Here is a 19,575-nt window from a genome sequence, read left to right as displayed (position 1 = left end):
ATTAATTGTTTTACATTTAACAATGAATGGATGCATTTGTATCCAAATCCTTTGGTTGATAATTTATCCATTCACGAATCTGATCATAGCCTATTGTTTTGAAGCTTAATGTTTCCACATCTCTAAAAATTATACCTCACAGGTTCTAGGCTATGCTGTACCAACATGGGGACTTAGGAATGTTGTCTCTAAGGCTTCGTATAACAAGTACCAGCATGGATCTTGTTGCTAATTGCCTTTTTTTTTTTTGTCAGAATGTTGTTGCTAATTGTTTTAGCTTTCCATATTTGACCGGAAGATTGAACAAGTGTTACAAGTCAATTCTTGGAATCATTTTGAGAATATCTCCAATCTCCAAAGCCAGCTTACCAGGGTTCAAAATGAATTAATGCATAATCCTTTCAACAACTTTAAGAAATTAAGAACCCAATATCTTTAATTCTTTAAATAGGCAATTTAAAATGGAAGAACTGGGCAACTAAGTAATGAAAATGCTCCCTCGTACATCCACAAAGCATTGCAGGGGGTTACACTTATGAGGAGGTATAATCCCCCTGTAGCTTTTCGTGGATACGCGTCGTCACACAGATGAGGACCCCTGTTAAACACTACTTGCTTCATCGCCAAATTTCCGTAGATCATGAATCAGTTTTTAACAAAATTTGAGAACACTTGGAGAAACTAATAGGCCTCACAGGAGAAGCATGAATGGCACATTTCACCAACCATACGTTTTCAGAAAATCCCTGGTTCTCTTCCTCATTCGAGTAAAAACTATTACTATGAGAGCAAGGATCCATGGAGGGAAGTTACCTCCGAAAATGTTTAATTTCTGGATCCATTCTGGAGGATCCTTCAAAACCAAAGTTATCAGGATGGTTATAACAGCTACTCCAATCAAGATTTTCGTCACCGGTTGGATCAAGGAATCCTACATTTAGAGAATGCAAACATGCAAGAATCAATTAGCTAAACTAGCATCTAAAGAGATAATCAGATGCCTACAAAACAATGCAAATCAAATATTGTGGCATATAATACAGTCAGTCCATATGCAGGGCATTCCCTTTCATGGGAGAAAATCAAACTGTTTCTCTTTCAGTATTCATGATCCGAAGGAAATGTGGGGCTCGAAACACAGAAGATACAGGAAAAGTAGTATTCATGAAATAGAAAAAAAAACACACAGGAAAGTATAACTTGAAGTCCTAGAGAATGATCTAGTGGGCAACATTACTCATGTTATGGTGGGCAACAGAGACGTGGGTGTGGCGCTACACTACTAGCACGGTTCCTAAAAACTGACTACATGGAGAATCACGGCACTTTTTTTTTTTTGGGTACAAAGGTGGCCAAAGAGAATTACGTTCGAAACTCTGGCCTTGAGAGTGGGGATAAATAGCTACAAGCCCCCACAATCGCAATTGCACAGTTGCCCACTATAACAATGAAATGATATCCTAATCTTTATTTTGAGCCATATGTGGTTATAAACCTCAGTGTTTTATCATACAAATGATCCAAGCATAAAAGATGAAGTCTGTAGGTTCTTAGGGACATTCAATTGTCAAGGTAGCTACTATCTTGCTCTAAAGGAACTACTTTATTTCTAATACAACCAAGTACATTGCTAATATCTCTTGCTCTAAAGGAACCACTCTATTGCTAATTGGCATTCACATGCAGCTTTTGCTAATTACGAATTATAGAAGATAAAGATTGTCAAATATTCCACTCCAAAAGAAACTCACCCACATACATATTTAAGACAAACACATTCAAATCAAACTATTTCTTTCCATCACATCCAAATTTTCTCAGCAACCAAACAGAAAATTACTTCGATTAATTTCACAAATTGGGTTTGAATTATCATGCATAAAAAAAAAAAACAAAGAGATATAAATACCTTAGGCTCTCCGTCAATGTGGACCACGGATCCATCTTTATAAGTAAGCACAGACCTTCCATTTCTGGGATTAAACCGGATCGGAACCCCGCGACCCGACTCCGGATTGAACGCGTACAGCGATTTGAAGCCGAACTTGTCGAGAATGTCTAGGACCTCCAACTGGTTCTGGTCCCAACCCCCCAGCCCCGACTTGAACGCGTCGATCGGACCTTTGCCTCGTCGATACAGCCGGACCTCCACTTCTGGAACCTTCGTCCTCGCGGTTCTGGGATTCGGGTTCGGGCTCAGGTCAGAAGATGACCCATCGGATTTTGGACCCGTTTCTTCGATTTCTCCGATCTTGTTGTCATCTTTGTTGTCCATTTTTCGGGTTTGACTTGTATTGAATTTGACAATTTGTAATTTGATCGATGTTTGTGTTATATACTTATATGTAGCTTTCGAGGGTTTTTCTTTTCTTAATATTTTGTTTTTGCTTTTGTTTTTTTATCTGGACAAATTGAGGCCCAACCATACTCGTAGGTATCCTCACTCGGCCGGCAAGTCTGAAGTCGGATACTTAGCAAGTTGGCCCAGCCCGATGTTATATAGAGTTGGGCTGATGCCCGATGTGAGTCACAGCGGTTTCATACTATTCAAAAGTATGGTTCATTCCATGTACTACGACACAATGACTTATTTAGCTAGGCCTATAAGTTTGGTTGTTTATTAATGGTTCCTTAATGTCTTTGAAAGACTATTTCTGTCACATTCATTCATTCACATGCATGTATACAATAATACAAGACATAAAACTTTTGAAGTCATGAAAATATCATGTCAAATAAATAAGCACTAGCAATCCACAATTAAGTTGTTCTAATGGCTACACTCAAGACCTATTCCTTCAGCATGCTTCATGAATGTCTTTGGTGTCAGCTCTGTCATGAGTGGATCTGCTATATTAACACTCATACTAATGTGTTCAATTGACACTCGTTGTTTCTGAACTTCTTCCTTAATTGATAGGTATTTCACTTTAATGTGCTTAGCTGCCTTAGTATACCTATCGTTCTTTGAAAAAGAACACTGTTGCGACATTATCACGGTAAATTTTCAACGGCCTAGAGATAGAATCCACAACTCCAAGTCCGAAAATAAAATTCCGCAGTCATAACCCATGATTTGTAGCTTCAAAACAAGCTACGAACTCAACTTCCATGATAGATGAAACAATGATGCTCTGCTTAGCACTCTTCCATGAAACGACCCCTCTTGTGAGAAGAAACACATAGCCGAAAGTGCTCTTTAATCTATCTACACACCCTCCATAATTTGAGTCAGCATAACCAATCACCTCAAGGTGGTTACTCCTCCTAAACGTGAGCATTTGGTTTTTCGTCCCTTGCAAATACCTCAACACTTTCTTTGCAAAAACTTACTCCCACTGACCTTTAGGTATATACACCGATCAACAATGTTTTCTTTAAACGCATAAATAGTAATGGTATGTCATGATGTTTGCGGTAGGGATGTCTTGATGTTTGCAACAAGCGTCATTCACAAAAACATCAAGTTGAGTCTATTGGACCTAGACCATGCCTGATGAATATACTTCTCATCCTCGCTACTTGACTCAGTAAGAGTAGTGGGTTCATCAACGAGAAGTGACATATCAAGGTCTAGAACCCCCAAACTAAATTGTACTTGCTCATTCCATTCCAAAAATTAGTCCCATCAAATTTAGGAAGGATGAGACTTGTGAATAAACGGAGATGGGAGGAGAAACTGGAATATAATAAGTATGCTCACAACATTAATATTATTCCTAATAATACACAACACAATAATTTTCAAGGAAATAAAACTGTTGAAATTTAGACATGCTTAATAGGGTGACATTTTAATTAATCACTTAAGGAAAATACAACATATGTGGTTGTCCTATATTTTCAACAGATTTGGACCTGTGGGCAACCAACTCATACATGATATGAATACAAACATAATGATCCAATATTTATAACTACAAATTAGGGCACTGTGGTGAACACCTAATCTATTCTAATATAAATATCAAATCTAAACATTAACTTAATACTCATGATCATGGATTGGAGCACTGTGGTGAACACCAAACCATACATACATGAGTATTAATATCAATATTTAAAGTTAAAAAAGCTTCTTGATTAAAGAAATACAATCCTCAAAGAATATATATGTATATATATAGGCTCATTCTATTGAGGTATACGTCAACTTATTTATGTTGAGGTATACCCTATTAGGGCCTACACGAGTCGTTTTGTGTCGATCCAAACCGTTCATTTTTTGGCTAATTTTCTGCAAGGATGATCTATCAATGGGATGTAAAAAATGAACGGTTCAGATCGACACAAAACGACTCGTGTGGGCCCTAATAGGGTATACCTCAACATAAATAAGTTGAGGTATACCTCAATAGAAGGAGTCTGTATATATATATATAAATAATAGTCAACAGTACAAGCTGAGACTTTTCTAGTCAATAATTATAGAGATAATTAGCTTAGGTCTTTTAGAAGAACAATTTTTAGATGAAGACTGAGGGTGTTTTAAAATTTATAAGAAAATCCTTTTAATTCATAATAATTTATAAGAAATTTTTTTTAATTCATAATAAAGTTATTTTAATTTATAAGAAAATTCTTTTAATTCATAATAAAGTCATTTCCCGATTTAAAGGGTATTTCCCCTCTTAGGGTATAAAATGAGCTTTGCAGAGGCTGCATTGGAGTTAAAATCTAACATAAAGCCGTCAAATAAGAAAAATAAAAGGACTTAATTAAAACCCTAAATCACTACCGGTCTTAGTCTAAGAAAGACACATAAAATGGACTGAACTCTAAGTTTCCCATAATTATATACATTCAATTCATCATAATTACATGTATACATGTAACTTTAAACAATATATAATCATAGAAAAAGAAATTGATGATTTTAATAGCATCCAAATCAAAATTATATAAAATTCATATATCAAAATTGTTAGATATATATACTAAATTATTAATTAATATACATAAGAGTCAACAATATATAGGCAAACGAATTCCAAATGGACAACTTACAAATATCCATCCATATAAATTCAAACATGGACGCACATTAAATCGATCAATAAAAACCTATATTATAATTATATCAATAAGAGTAGCAGCCAAACTATTTATATATATAAATGAATAATGAATAGTCAAAGACATGGAACGTAAGATATTTATTAAGGATATATAAACACAGTAGCCAATCGACTTATAAATATCAATAATCAATAGTCAAATATCTTATATATATAGGCCATCAAAGAGAATGAAAATAATCACATACATACTATAAATTTAGAATCTTTGATCTACATGATTTCACACATACTGACTAATTGATAAACTCATAAACGTGTACCTTATTTTTCCGAACCAAGCAATATTTCTTAAAATGCTTCAACTTTTAAAGAAATACTATTTATCATCTTCTAGTTCTTTCTTATGAGCCTGAGCACATTAGCAGGTTCATTAATTTTGGGTAGTCCTCACTTCATGTCTTTACAGGCTTTTACCCAAATCTCTTTTCAGCTTCTTGACTTACGGGATGAACAAAACTATGTGTCCTTATTGCTTAAGCCTTACCTCCTTTTAGTCAAACATAATGGTCAAGTCCTATTCACATTCCACTTGTCCTTAATAGTGATATAGTGAAATTTGAAATGGACCATATTGAAGAGGCAAAAAGTAAAAATTAATTTACCAACAGAACTCATTCACATTCATCCTTAAGATCTTAATTTTTGCTGCTTAATTAGTTGTTTCAAGAATATACTCATTCATATTTCGCATGCCATCAAGTTTCATGATCACGAGCTTATCCATTAATGTCCATGTAAGGTACATGCCAACAGTCTTGAAACAATTTACAACATTTCGTAAGAATCCTCTAGCACTTTCAGTTTAAGGGAGCTTAGTCTTAATTTATATTTCTTTTTTGTGTCATTCACATAAATATAATGCTTAATCTATTCAATCTTTCTTAGGTATTATGGAAAGTCTTTTCATCATACTGCTTTAATAACAGTAAGTTTCTCAATTTGAAGTGTCAAATCAAAATCCAAATTAAACACTTTGGTGAAACTGGACTCGTTAGCATAAATATGAGAATTAAGTCAAGCATTGGAATAAATAAAACATGTGAATGAAGTGAAATAAAAATCATCATTGCAATATAATCATAAATAAATGCTCACTACATCAATGCTTTCAGTTAACGTACAACACGTAGAAACATAAATTCGAATTACATATACATAATTGTACCAATACTTGGGGTTGGTGCATTTTGACAACAAGGTGTTTTAATAGAATATGTTGATGCAAATTTCTGTAAGAGAGATGCAACAACTTAGAGATAATGATCTGGCTGATCAGAAGCCCTGTTGGATGATGAAGTGGATGTTGACTCGAGATCTTCCTGCACTAACACAAGATTAAAGGAGAAGGACCAGTGTGGTATCAGCCAAATACGCTCCGATAATGAAGTCAGTGATATGTACTTGGAGGTGTTTGTGTAAGAACAAAGAAGAACATGTTATGAACTTGGGAGAATAAGGAAGAACAAGGATCACTCGACGATGATCCGTTGTCTGAGAAGATGATCACCAAAAGCCGAGCTGAGCCGGACTGGGATAGCCAAGAAAAGATAAAAACTTAATTTCTTGGAGAATCTTCAGATCGGGTCGGGTCGGATGTCGGGGCTCGCCGAGGTGGGGCCTATCCGAAGTGGCAATGGAAATATGCCGAGCTGGTATGGTGACGTGGAGGTCCAAGTTTGGCCGTTGAAAAGCCAAAGCCTGAGGTTGGATCTGACTTGCCATATATCGATCCATGATTGGTTGTTAAATCCATGTGGATTTGTACACAAACAGAATAGTAAGCCTGTTTTGGTCAAAAAATGTTGATGACGATGCGCAGACTTGGATAGTCTGAAACCACATTGCATATGGTGCCTGAACCATAACTGATGGTCATGGTGGATCCGAAGCCAAGAGCATGAGTTGATGGGATCATAAAGAGGTTGGTGATGATTACAGTGGTGATGGCAGTGATGGTTGAAGGAGGGAGGGAAATCAGAGATATGGGAGACACAAAGAAGGAGAAAGGCACAGGGTGACACTGAATAGAGGAAGAGATAAATGCAGATAAAGAGAGACATGTGTACTAAAACAATGATTTTGATGCATGCCAAGACTTATACAGAGTCGGCATACATATGGTGATTTCTTGTTGGAAAAATGTAAGCAATTTTGGAGCTTTGATGGTTAGTCTCAATTAGAATCTTTAACTTATAATGAGACGTAATTAGTAGAGTGTTAACAAATTTATAGGGTAGTGTCAGTGGAAAGAGTTTCAGTCTTTGGCTAAAGGGTTGAGAAGAATTAAGGGGTTTTTTTTGTTATTTTTCAATTGATTACACAGGCCTACATTGAGTTGCTTGAAGATGAGAACATTGCAAATGCCATCTGGGATATGTTTCAGCTCTGTAGATGGTGAGAATGCCCCATCCGAATAGAGTTTTAAGGGTATACTACTAGGATTTGTCAAATGAGAGTTTAGTTAAATCATATATGAGTTAATCAAAATAAGATAATATTGATTAAACAAAAAAAGAAAAAAGATAATGTTGAACAATATCTACACAATAAATGATAATTATTAGTTTAAAATTAGAGAAAGTCAATTTGGATATTAAAAAAATTGAATTTTTTTATTAAAAAAAAATGTTGATGTGTAATTAACAATCTGGTGTGGCATTAAAAAAAAGACTTAAATATGAATGTAAAGGACTTGACTGTGAATTTGAAATCACTATCGGTTTTTATCTAAACACTAGTATTTTAAGGGACCTAAGCCTAATTACCTCTAAAAAGTATTGGCAGACAAATGATAGTAAATGATAATTTTACAGATTTTGAAAGAAAGGGGGGTATAGTGTATATAAATTTATAAAGATTTTTGTAGACTTTTTTTAAGTGACTGATTTTTGCATAATTTGCAGATTTTCAGAGAGTTCTACAGAGTTTATAGAAATCCTTAAAAATCTGCAAAGAAAAAATCAAATTTATAATGACGTTGAAATACACATAAAAGTCTTTCAAAGTCTATTAAAATCCATCATTAAATGAAGGGGGACTTTCATTTAGGTTCTCTAACAAGGCAGCTGCTCACTAATGTTGCAGTTAGTTGGTTTTTTCTTTTCACCATTAAATGTAAGATTGTTGTATTGGTGTTAGAATTGATATTATTAAACAATGTCTCCATGAATTTTGGTGACTAATTAATTAGAATTCAAAATACATTTTTGCATCAAACATATCCTGCAATGGGATTGAATCTTACATTAAAACTCATTCCATGCAGCAAAAGCTGGAAGGGGGCTAGCTATCGTGCTAGAGACATACCTTCTTTGAATTACAAAGAAGAATAGTAAAAACTCAGAAGTTGGAACCAATTTTCTTCAATATTCATTAATTCTAACAAATACAACTAAACATCCTTTTATAAGAAGAATACAAGACAACATTTCAAATAAACAAAATAATACTAAACATGTAGGGTTTGTGGGATAAAGAAGAAAAAAGAAATGAAGATGATGGTGTTGTTGATTAAAAAAATGAAGAATGGAAAGGAAGAAAGAAGAAGGAGGTTTCGCACTTTCAAGCTACTGGAGGTCCGATCCTCTCCCATGAGGTCCGGTTCTCAATCTTCTTCTCAACTTCTGGAGGTCCGGTCCTCTCCCATGAGGTTCGGTTCTCAAGTCTTCTTCTTGGTCTTCTTAGTCCTACATCACAACCAAGCAAAACCACAAAGTATAAACTCACAAGAGAAAGGAACATAAGTTAAAAATGAATTTTGTTTGATCAAAATTGAACATAAGCAAAACCATATTTTGAAGTTATAAACATGCTATAATCGAAGTTATAATTAATAGAAGTGAAAACATACTTTTTGATCACTACCATAAATCTGTAGCTATAAAGGAGAAAATGAAAAATATGAAAGAAGCTCCAGATATCACCAAAAAACCAAGTAGCATAGATCATAACATTCAACTTGTGGTATAGACTCAAACAACAAGATAATATTTAACATTAAATAAAATCTGAAGTTTGATATATTAGTGATACCAAAGGAATACAACTAACAAGATAATATTTAACACTAACAATATAATTATAAATAAGGTGAACAATCGGAATACAAAAAACTTGAAAAATAAATGGAATTGATACCAAATGAATGACCAAAAGTGGCCGTAGATACCAGAATTCAACAAGGCCAGCAATGGGTTTCTAGGGTTTGATTTGGGGGTTTTTGATTCATCTACAATCAGATTCATACATGTGCACCAATGGATGATGAGAGAAGGAAAACTTGATGAAGATCGCCGGACTCTGCCCCCTATATCGCCTGAAACGATGGAGGAGGGTCGCGACTGTTAGGGTTTCGAACCACCACGTGTGGCGGCTAAATGGGCTAAGTATTTACACCATTGAACTCAACTCACCCATGGGAAGATTTCAGGACCAACTTGACGGCAAGAGGTTGCTGGAATTAGTGACCCATCGGAGAAGAAAGCCGAATCAAGTTCGGTTTGAATCCATGTTTTTATTGGGTTGTTAAGCAAACAAAAGGCATGGATAGAGAGAGGAGGAAGAGACTAGTTGATTGGGGTCCATGGCTGGAGAGGGCTCATGGCAGAGGAGAGAGAAAAGAGAGAAACAGAAGGTGGTGTGAGTCTGCTTCTAAAGGCAAATGAGAAAAAAAATGTTGAAGTTAGGTTTTTATAGTAAAACCTTATCTGACCAATTTACAAAATTGCCTTTTAATTTAAAATACCTAAAACTTGATGGTCGTTACTCCATTTCATATCTTCTTCGTGTCTACGCTCTAGTAGTCTCGAGACCTATCCAACTAGACCAAAAACTCATTTAAAATCTAAACATTTAGTTTTGTCAAATTAAAATCTTAAACCAATTTAATTACAAAAACATTTCATTTTAAAACAAATAATTTTATAAATTCATAGAAAAATAATTTTAATGAAATATTTTATAAATTCATCCCTAAACCCAAAATGTCAATTGTCACTTTTTCAACTTTAGTTTAAAAGAAAAGAGGTCTTGTGCACAACCGTCATTACAAATTTAGTTTGGGTTAGGGGTGAGAAAAGAAAAATATCTCACTAATTTCCCAATTTGGTTACTATGTTTATAGAGCTACCAAAAAATCAATTATCTTACAAATGAGTAGGTCCTAAGGCAACTATTATTTCCACCATAAACGCAATCACTAACAATAAGTATTAGTGACCACCTCATTTGTCAATAAACACTCTCTCATCTATGGGTGCAAAAAATAGAGGCATTTGGCCATATTTATTGTAGTGGATGAATTCATATCCTATACTCTCAAAAAATAAAAAATAATGACATATTTATTTGACAAGACAATAATCAAAAGACATTATTTAGACAAAAAAAAAAAATAAGGGTTTTATTTAGAAAAAAAAAATCATAAGATTTTTTTCAAATAAAAAATGTTAGAAGGACTAAACTTTAATTTTTCTTTAAATGAATTTCATAAAAATTAATGACTTTTTAAATACACGTACACTTTTACATACCTTTTAAAATTGAATACTATATGATCATTATTTTAATAAATTTCTTAAAATTCTTAGTTGAATATATATAGACTTTTATAAATTATTTTAAAAATTTTAAAAATTTTAATTAAATATTACGTGACTTTTTAACTTCAAAAAAGTTAAAAAACTCTTTTAAAATCCAACGCCAAAAAACTCTTTTAAAATCCATATTGAGAGGGCGAGAGTGAGAAAAAGAGAGAGAGAGAGAGAGAGAGAGAGAGAGAGAGAGAGAGAGAGAGAGAGATTTACCTTCACAAGAATCGGCAGAGTTAGAGTCTTCGACAGTCGACCCTCAGCCTCACTTTCTCTGTTTATCACCGTCGCAAAAGCCCTAGAATCAGTACCCAGAACCCAAAAATGGCCGGAGAAGAAGAGGACTTGCCCAGAGATGCAAAAATCGTGAAAACGCTCTTGAAATCGATGGGCGTGGAGGACCATGAACCTCGCGTCATCCACCAATTCCTGGAGCTATGGTATCGATACGTGGTCGACGTACTCACCGACGCACAGGTCTACTCCGAACACGCCGGAAAGGCCGCAATCGACTGCGACGATGTCAAGCTCGCGATTCAGTCCAAGGTCAATTTCAGCTTCTCGCAACCCCCACCAAGAGAGGTGAATAAATCAATCAATTTTACTCCCTCAGTCCCTTTTCTTCTTCATCTGCTGAATCTGAGTTATGAAATTGAGCTCGATCCAGGTTCTGCTGGAGTTGGCGAGGAACAGAAACAAAATCCCATTACCGAAATCGATTGCAGGGCCTGGTGTGGCTCTGCCGCCTGAACAGGATACGTTGATAAGGCCGAATTATCAGTTGGGGATTCCGAAGAAGCAAGCAAATCAAGCAGTGGATGAAATGGAGGAGGATGAAGAAGCTGTAGATCCCAATTCTTCGGCTCAAGAACAACACAAGGACTCTGATGTGCCAATGGGTACTCCTCAAAGGGTGTCCTTTCCCCTTGCTAAACGTACCAAGTGAGAATCTCTATTGAAAAGAGGAAATCAAACGAGTTGATTATGCTGAATGTAATCTGTTTGATAAAAGGCCTGTGTAATTGACATTGTCATTAATGATTATGATTGTTGAGTTCAAATTGCCAGTTGATTATTCAGTGGCCCTTTTATTTCTCCTCCAGGGTAACATGTCACTCGTTTGGACAACTTTTTATTTTCATATATATGAAATGGTTTTCGGAAAAGAAAAATGTGAAATCTTGACATTTATCTTGCTGCAAATTTTGGCTCACGAATTGGTAGCCAGTCGACCACTATTAATCATGGGATCAATTTACCCCAAAAAAAAAAAAAAAAAAAAAAAAATTCATGAAAAATTGGGCATGGCCTCCAGCAGGATCAAAAGACATTGTTCAAAATTGCAAATACAAGCAGGTTTGTTTAATGCTGAAAGGAATGGTGGCTGCCAAAATAATGTCATTTGGAGGGTCTCTAAATCTGGTTGCTACAATTTGTCAATTTTAATGAAATCTGGAAGGCAGTCAGAGATTCTCTGCCTACTGTTGAATGGTGGCATTTGTTGGGGTTCAGAAAAAACTAACTTAAAGGGGCAAAAGCCTTCCAGTTACTCTGTAGATGCTGACTTGGAGTCTTGGATGGGCTTGTTTATCAATAATGTTGGACTGAAAGAAATAAGAGAATTCACAAGAATAAATTCCTCACAAGAGATCAAATTGATTCAGTTGATTACAGAAGAAATTAAAATCAAAATTCCAGGTCTTTTTAATGCAAAGAATAGTGCTGAGAACATGAATCTTGTGAGGCTTAGGGTTGCTCAGCTTCTATTTTAGCTTGTAATTGACTTGGTATTGAGTTTCTGCTGTGTTTCTTGTGCAGGGAAACCTGCTAGTTTTTGGTGCAGCTCTGTCTGCTTATACTGTGATTAGTTTAAAATGGTAATTCTTATTCATCCCAGAAAAAGAAATTATCTTCGAGTTGCCAATTGATATGAGCCAGGTAAGAAAAAAACAAAAGCTCTAAAGGAAATTGTAACCAGAAATTTACAACTTCTGCTGATTGCACTTACGAATTTTTGTCTGCAGGCATGTGCAATCAGGCAGATGGAATACAAAGTTTACCTCATTACAATTAGCAGGTGCCATTCTCTGAAACATGTCCTGGTTTGCCAAAACAAAATGAGGAATCCAGCCACCCTGCAGTCTTTGCTCGTTCAACATAACGAGTAAATTGTTTCTGGGCATCAGGAACATCCAAAGCCAAATCATCTAGAGATTCTGCAACTCTCCCGAACCCCTTCGTCATTTGATTCATTGTTATGAGTCCAGATCCAAAGCATTCCTCTAGCAAAATCCAAAGTCTTTCATTCTTCTTTTCCATAATTGTCACCAAAGCTTTTTTGACAACCTCATGGTTAAAAAATGGCATGCCTAACTCCTTCATGCAGCGGCAAGCCTCTCTTACATCTCCTCCAGACTCAAATTCTTCTAGCAACTTTCCAATCTTATCCTTAACATCCTCAACGGCCCATCCAGGCCTGCTGCTTCCTCCACCACCCCAACATCTTAAGATTCGCTCCCCAGAAAGTCGAGCCTTAAGCAATGACTTTGCCATTTTAAGCACCTTCCACCCAATTGACTCTTGTGCCAAGCACTGACTTCCAATCTCTTCCAAGTGTTGTGGGGATATGACTTCATCCACCACAGCTCTAGCTAGAAACATTGCAAGATCTTCAACAACAACTGGATTATCCAGAGCTGTGTCATCTGCAGATTCTATAAGCATTACAAACCCATTTACAACATCATCGGATGGAAAACACAAGGATGACAGTAATACAGATGCCATTTCCTTCTCCCTGTTCTTCCGATCCATCGCTACAGTTATCAATCTTTTAACAAATATAGCATTCAGCTCTGATGAACAAGTACTGTTCTCTGACTCTAGACAACTGCTTACCTCTAAAATATCCCCAGACAAGAAGTACTCTTGAATAATAGATTGAGCCTTCAACTTGAAAATTCTGGCAACACTATCTTCTAATGATCGCTTTTCTGGCTCCGACGAGAGTGACTTCAAAGATGAGGCACACAACCAGCCCTCTGATGCTGCCTTAGAAATCAATGACTGCAATATTCCGCGTGCATTAGGTATGTCAAGTGATAAGTCATCAACAGAGTCAATAATCCTACCAAAGCCTTTTGATACTTGGCTTGAGTTAATCAAACCTTCTTCAGCAGCTTCCTTCAACAAATCTAGTAGCTGGCCTTCAGCTTGCCGCCTCTCCATTGCCATTACAAGAGCTCGTTTAACTATTTCATGGTGGAAAAAAGGAACTTTCAAATCCTTGATGCATCTACATGCCTCTTTCTTGTCACCACTTACGACATACTCTATCAACAAATTATTTATCTTAGCCTTAACATCCTCAACGGTTCTTTTCTTGCTACCTCCCCATCGCCGCTCAATGATTTCTGCATGGAGAGGGGCTGCTAAGTAGCCCTTCTCAGCTCTTTTCAAGACTTCAACCCCTTTTGAATCCTTAGGTAAGTAATTCATTTGTTTTTTCAAGAATGCAGGAGGAAGTATGTCATCAACCACAGCTCGGGCAATGAACAATGCAAGAACATCAACTGCATCTGGTATATCCACAATCAAGTCATCTGCGGATTCTACCAATTTACAGAATCCTTTGTAAACTTGTTGGGGATCAATGAAGTCAGCATATAGTGCAGATAAAAGAACAGCAGCCATTTCTTTCTCTTTGTCATGCCTATCCATAGCCTTAGAAACAAGCTTCTTTACAAAATAGTAGCTATAAATAGGCATATCAAGTTCTCTCAGTTCATTTGCAGTTGAGGTAATGTCATCAGTAGCAAAGTATTCCTCCACTATTATTGTAGCTTTCTTTTTGTACTCCTCAAAATCCACTCTCTCTTTGTTTGCATTTGGATGTTCATATTCCTGCAACCAACAGGCATTTTCTTTATAATTGGTAAAACACAATGACAAAATTCAAGTACAATAGAAAATATAAATTAAACTGAGCAATGTATCTGTTGGTAATATTTTCATAACAAGATCCAGGAAGAGTAGAATATAAAAGGTGTAGTTTATAATTACTTACCTCACTGCTATTGAAGTTTGGGTCATTAGGGTCAAGAGTGTGACTGTCATCTGTATCAAGTAACCCTCCCCAGGTGCCTTTTCCCCCAGAACCACCTGCATAATAATTGTCTTCATAAAATTCAGCGCCAAAGACCACTATTGAAAAAAACAATAAAAACATAGTATCTTCAATTCATAGATTATATCTTTCGAACACTTGCTTGCTAACCAACAAATAACAGCATATGCCTAAGGTTTTCTCCATCTGAATATGATCTACCTAGACCATTTCAATTATACAAGTATGCCTTTTAGTCTGAAGACTGAACTTAACTTGTCAAGGCAAACTCTGAGTAACAGTATAACTCTACGACATTGTCTAAATTGGAGCTCTTGAGTGTCTCTTTCTAGACATTAAATAATGCAAAAGAAAAACCTTCCAGCAGGCTGTGAGAAGATTTTCCCAAGTGTAGTTTACCTTTTTTAGGACGCCCATCTACTGGAGAATGTGAATGCTTATCCTGCTTGACTGGGCTTCCTTTTCCATGTTTTCCTTGCATCTTTGGGGACTTCGGAGACTTTGGGGACCGCGGAGACTTTGGAGAGATGTGCAGTGGAGAAACAGATAATGGATCTGCACTTTCTGAAGCAGCTCGGTGAAGCTCCCGATGCTCATTTGATACAAAACCATCACTAAATTCCATTCCACTGATATTTTGAACTCAAGCTACTCACTCAAAGGTTTCAAGTGGCAACATATAATACCTCCAATTTGTGCTGGCTAACACTGAGTAGATCAAAAAATCTGGTCACTCGTGTCCTCTCTGCCTCGGGTCACAAATTCATAAGCACCAGTTCTCCAATCTGGTTCATGTGTTGTTAATATTTCTTTTGTATGGAAAAAGAAATCCTTAAAAATGAGATCCAGTTAACGCCTGTTTCACAAGAACCATACCAAAATTCAGCAGTTAGTAAGGCAGTCTTGAGCATTCGCTCTATACCTAACCACAAATTCATATGCAGGCCAAATTCAGGTGATAAAAGCAGTAAATAACTTCTATTATACCAGACACATCAAAACTTAGTGAACCATTTGAAATTTAGAATGATTAAAATGAAAGAAGGTCATGATCGAATTGAAGATTGTTAGACAACTACAAGACCCCAAAAGTTTAATTAGTTGGGGAGTGGACCAACAATTTATATCAAGCTAATACCCTCCTCACGTGCAGCCCATCCTGCACGTGGAAATGCAAAGAAATGAAAATTGAGAGAGAAACATATAGGTCCAGCCTCACCCTGCACTTTGCAAAACCAACAAAGAAGTGGGGAGTGGGAATTAGAGTTCTCAAATGCAGGACCTCCTGAAACTAAGGCTATGTGACTATGTTAGATAACCACAGACTACCTTAAACTATTTGGAAATGAGCCAACAATGTATATCAAGCTAACAAATAAAATTTTGTCAAAAGAATTCTTGATATAGCATGAGTTGATGGTATGAACAACTGAATCACACACTAGCCCGTTGAAATACGAAATAGAAACAGATGAAGGGAAAACCAAACCACTGAATAGGCTACAGTACCTTACACTTGAGAATTGCTTGATAAAAATAGAAGAAAGTAACTTTAATTTTAAAAACCAAAATGTGTTCTTCCTCCTTTCTCCTTCACATCTCTTATCTCTATATTCTCCTTCTCATCTCCATCTTACCTATCTTTCTTTAATTGAAATAAACAAAAAATAAAAAATAAATAAACAGAAAACCAAAAACAAAAACATCACTTTAGGGGCCCTAAATTTTCTACCCAACTATTATTTGGTTTATTATGATAGCATTGTTCAAATGAAAGGCCTCCATAAAATTTAAATCCACAGAAGGAAAAATAATAGTCATATAAAATACCAGATCCAAATCAATGCATCATGAAACCTATCCAATCAAATGCAACATCACCTAACAATGCTTCCTGCCACTTTGGTAAAGAAAAACAAAATGCAAACTCGCACAAATTCAGAGACACAGAATTATGAGTATTGGGACATAGCACATGGGTAAGGTGTGCATTTCATATAGAAGAGCATGTTTGAATGAAAAAGATGATAAATGGAAATACCCATATGAAGAAAATGGAAATGACAGCATTTTGGTTCCCTCTGGGTTGAGAATGTGGTGCTGAACTGGGCGAGAGGGTTCAGTGTATGACTTGTTTGTTGCCCATTCAGAGAGATCAGACAATGTCAAGAGGGCAGTTGCAAGATTGTAGGCGTTAAAAGCCGTTGGAATTCAACGCGGATCTTGAGGGAATGTGGTCTCATCCAACGGTTGAGAGCGCCTTGCATTCTGCCTTATGAAACGGGAAATAAAGAAAAGCCCGGGAGAGCCGTGGGTCCGAATTTCTCACTGCACAATGCCGCAAGAACAGGGCTGGTTCTAAATACGCCCAAATATAATTTTGGGGCCACTTACAGAACAGATTTGGGCCGAATTGGAGGCCTACAAAGCGGGTTGGGCCGGATTTTCCATCATCCATTTCTATTCTCGAACTCTCCGCCACGAATAGGTTCTCCATATTCCATGCACTCCATTCATATCAAAATATAATTTTCATAGACTAAATTTGTAATTTCCTCTATAATCATATTTTAGATAAAAATTAATCTCTAAACTATTGTATAAATATAATAGGGCTATTTTTGTTTAAACTCCAAATAAACATCAAAAAATCGGTGATAGACCGGTTCACTTTCAAAAACTCGGGAACATGAGTACATGCTTCTTTTTTTCTTTTGTTTTACAAAATTGTTATGGTTGAATAATAACTATACTCTATGCAATTGTTTATAAGAAAAACGCATAAAAATAATACTTATAGATTTACATAAACATGTCTAAAATTTATAAAACACAAAAATTCAAGCTTATATAGTCACATTATGGGCTTATATATCATTAAGTGGATCATTTTAACATTTAAAATGAATATTAGTTGAGTTGATTTAACATTGTAAGGTGTAGAATGAACTTATGTATCATTTAGAACCTGTCCACAAATTTAGATTTTTGGAAAAAATGACATAAAATACAACTCTAACCCTTTCTTAAAATCTCTTCAAATTTGAGATTTTCCTAAAAAATTTCCCAAATCAAGTTGAATGAATGAGGCTCCTCAAACTCTCCAATAGTCAAATTTTAAACTAGAAACCCAAGAAAAAAAAAATTAAGAAAAATTTCAACCTTAGTATTGGAGAGCCCTCTCCAAATCCAATTTTTTTTCCTAACTTTTCCTCAAATTGGAGAAAAATGATTGGAGATTACTATAATATATGTATAATTGGTGAACATATATAATATAATATATATACTATTATATGATAAATGCATAATCATATATGTATAATAGTGATACGCTGTACAAATTATTTTTCTTTTTCTTTTCTAATATTTACAAATATATATAAGTTTAAATTTATAATACAGATTATATAAATATCAATGTTTTAAAAGCGGAGGAGTAAGCCTTTTGGACATCAATTATTGTAATAATAATAAATAAAAAAAAGGTTTATAGTCTAGTTCATAAGTGAAAACTTCATCGACGAACACCACATAAAAATGATAAAATGTCTATTTTTGGAAGTTGCCTTAACAAAATAATCCATTTAATGTGTTTAGGGTATGTTTACTAAACTGGAATTGGAATGAGCAAGAATCAGAATGAGCATGAATGAGAATGAGAATGAATCATAATATACATGAATCAAAAATGAACAAGAATCGGAATCAGTTATTCTCATTAACGTGTTTACTAACCATTAGGAATGAAAATGAAAATAAAATTAATTTCTATAAACGTGTTTACTAACTAGTAGGAATCAGAATTAAAATGAGCTTGATTACTAAAATGCCCTTATATAACATTCATTATATTTTTAGGTCTATTGATTTTAACTAGTAAATTTCAATAACTTTTTAGTTTAGGTACCAAAATTAAATAGCATTTTAGATTAGGTACTAGTTGAAAAGTCAAACAAATTAATAAAGTAAAAGGTATTAGAATTTACATATATTACATCACATGCCACTACAATAAAAAAATAAAAATAATATTACATCACAAATATTACATTAATTTATACTATATTGTATTAAAAAAAAAAAATCAATCCAGTCACAACTTAACTGTGACTGTCTTGGTAAATTGAAAGAGACAACTCACACCACTATATTATATATTATTTTGAATAAAAGTATTGTTTTGATTTCTATTTATACTATATTGTAGTATAATTTCTCTAAAAAAAAAATTCAATTAAGTCACAACTTAACTGTGACTGTCTCACAACTTAGATGTGACTGTCGTTCAATCACAACTAAATTTGAAGTTGTGAGTGTCGTACAGTCACAACTAAATGTGAAGTTGAGACTACATTAGCAAATTTCAAAATAATATAAAAGTCTCAAAGGCAATTTTGTCAAAACCTTATAAAATTTAACTAACACTCATCATATGTGAGCCAAAGGATAAAAATGTCAAATAGAAAAGGCTCAAATCAAAGGGGTCAACATATTTGTGACATAATCTAAAAAACTACATTTAAATTTGATAGTTCATTTGAAAAATTAAATGGTCTTCATGCTATACCAAAAAATTATTGAGATTTGGTATTTAATCCTAATTTTCTATATATTTTTTAGATGCTATTTATTAATCACAATTTTTTAAATCATAAATATTCATTTTACTACTATTTATATTTCTATCAACTATTTATTAAACCATTATATTTTTTACAATTTTAATATTTGTATTTATTAATCCATTTTCTAACTATTTATATTTACAATTTTAATA

At 34.8% G+C, this 19,575-nt stretch overlaps 3 protein-coding genes across 4 annotated transcripts; 1 reads left to right on the top strand and 2 right to left on the bottom strand.

Moving 5' to 3' along the window:
- Positions 1–390: 390 nt before the first annotated feature.
- LOC147277483 (WD repeat protein) lies at positions 391–2,323 on the bottom strand. Its single transcript, XM_086254912.1, has 2 exons — positions 1,910–2,323; positions 391–931 (listed from the first exon to the last, which is right to left on the bottom strand). Exons 1-2 carry the CDS (start codon positions 2,273–2,275, stop codon positions 719–721), a joined length of 579 nt encoding a protein of 192 aa, XP_086111038.1. The 5' UTR covers positions 2,276–2,323; the 3' UTR covers positions 391–718.
- An 8,518-nt stretch (positions 2,324–10,841) lies between these two features.
- LOC147277482 (transcription initiation factor TFIID subunit 9-like) lies at positions 10,842–11,781 on the top strand. The gene is made up of 2 exons (XM_086254809.1): positions 10,842–11,251; positions 11,337–11,781. Exons 1-2 carry the CDS (start codon positions 10,994–10,996, stop codon positions 11,613–11,615), a joined length of 537 nt encoding a protein of 178 aa, XP_086110935.1. The 5' UTR covers positions 10,842–10,993; the 3' UTR covers positions 11,616–11,781.
- An 838-nt stretch (positions 11,782–12,619) lies between these two features.
- On the bottom strand, positions 12,620–16,976 carry LOC147277481 (MA3 domain-containing protein). Of its 2 annotated transcripts, none has more exons than XM_086254509.1 (4): positions 16,837–16,976; positions 15,195–15,651; positions 14,736–14,845; positions 12,620–14,572 (listed from the first exon to the last, which is right to left on the bottom strand). In XM_086254509.1, exons 2-4 carry the CDS (start codon positions 15,418–15,420, stop codon positions 12,740–12,742), a joined length of 2,169 nt encoding a protein of 722 aa, XP_086110635.1. In that variant the 5' UTR covers positions 15,421–15,651; positions 16,837–16,976; the 3' UTR covers positions 12,620–12,739. The 2 variants fall into 2 exon arrangements, with proteins under 2 accessions (XP_086110635.1, XP_086110636.1); XM_086254510.1 differs by having other exon boundaries at positions 14,736–14,830.
- Between the last annotated feature and the right edge of the window lie 2,599 nt (positions 16,977–19,575).

Source organism: Dryas octopetala, chromosome 8 (assembly GCF_963921425.1).
Source record: "Dryas octopetala chromosome 8, drDryOcto1.1, whole genome shotgun sequence".
In the NCBI taxonomy this organism is placed as follows: domain Eukaryota; kingdom Viridiplantae; phylum Streptophyta; class Magnoliopsida; order Rosales; family Rosaceae; genus Dryas; species Dryas octopetala.
This window is presented reverse-complemented; position numbering and strand designations above follow the sequence as displayed.

Bases quoted from the DNA above. Each gene is read 5' to 3' on its own strand.
- LOC147277483 (XM_086254912.1), bottom strand. From the start codon at position 2,275: ATGGACAACAAAGATGACAACAAGATCGGAGAAATCGAAGAAACGGGT. The intron at 932-1,909 runs GTATTTATATCT...CTCTAAATGTAG, and splicing joins ACATTGACGGAGAGCCTAAG to GATTCCTTGATCCAACCGGT.
- LOC147277482 (XM_086254809.1), top strand. From the start codon at position 10,994: ATGGCCGGAGAAGAAGAGGACTTGCCCAGAGATGCAAAAATCGTGAAA. The intron at 11,252-11,336 runs GTGAATAAATCA...AGCTCGATCCAG, and splicing joins CGCAACCCCCACCAAGAGAG to GTTCTGCTGGAGTTGGCGAG.
- LOC147277481 (XM_086254509.1), bottom strand. From the start codon at position 15,420: ATGGAATTTAGTGATGGTTTTGTATCAAATGAGCATCGGGAGCTTCAC. The intron at 14,846-15,194 runs GTAAACTACACT...AATTTTATGAAG, and splicing joins AGATGGGCGTCCTAAAAAAG to ACAATTATTATGCAGGTGGT. The intron at 14,573-14,735 runs GTAAGTAATTAT...TGTTGGTTGCAG, and splicing joins CAAACTTCAATAGCAGTGAG to GAATATGAACATCCAAATGC.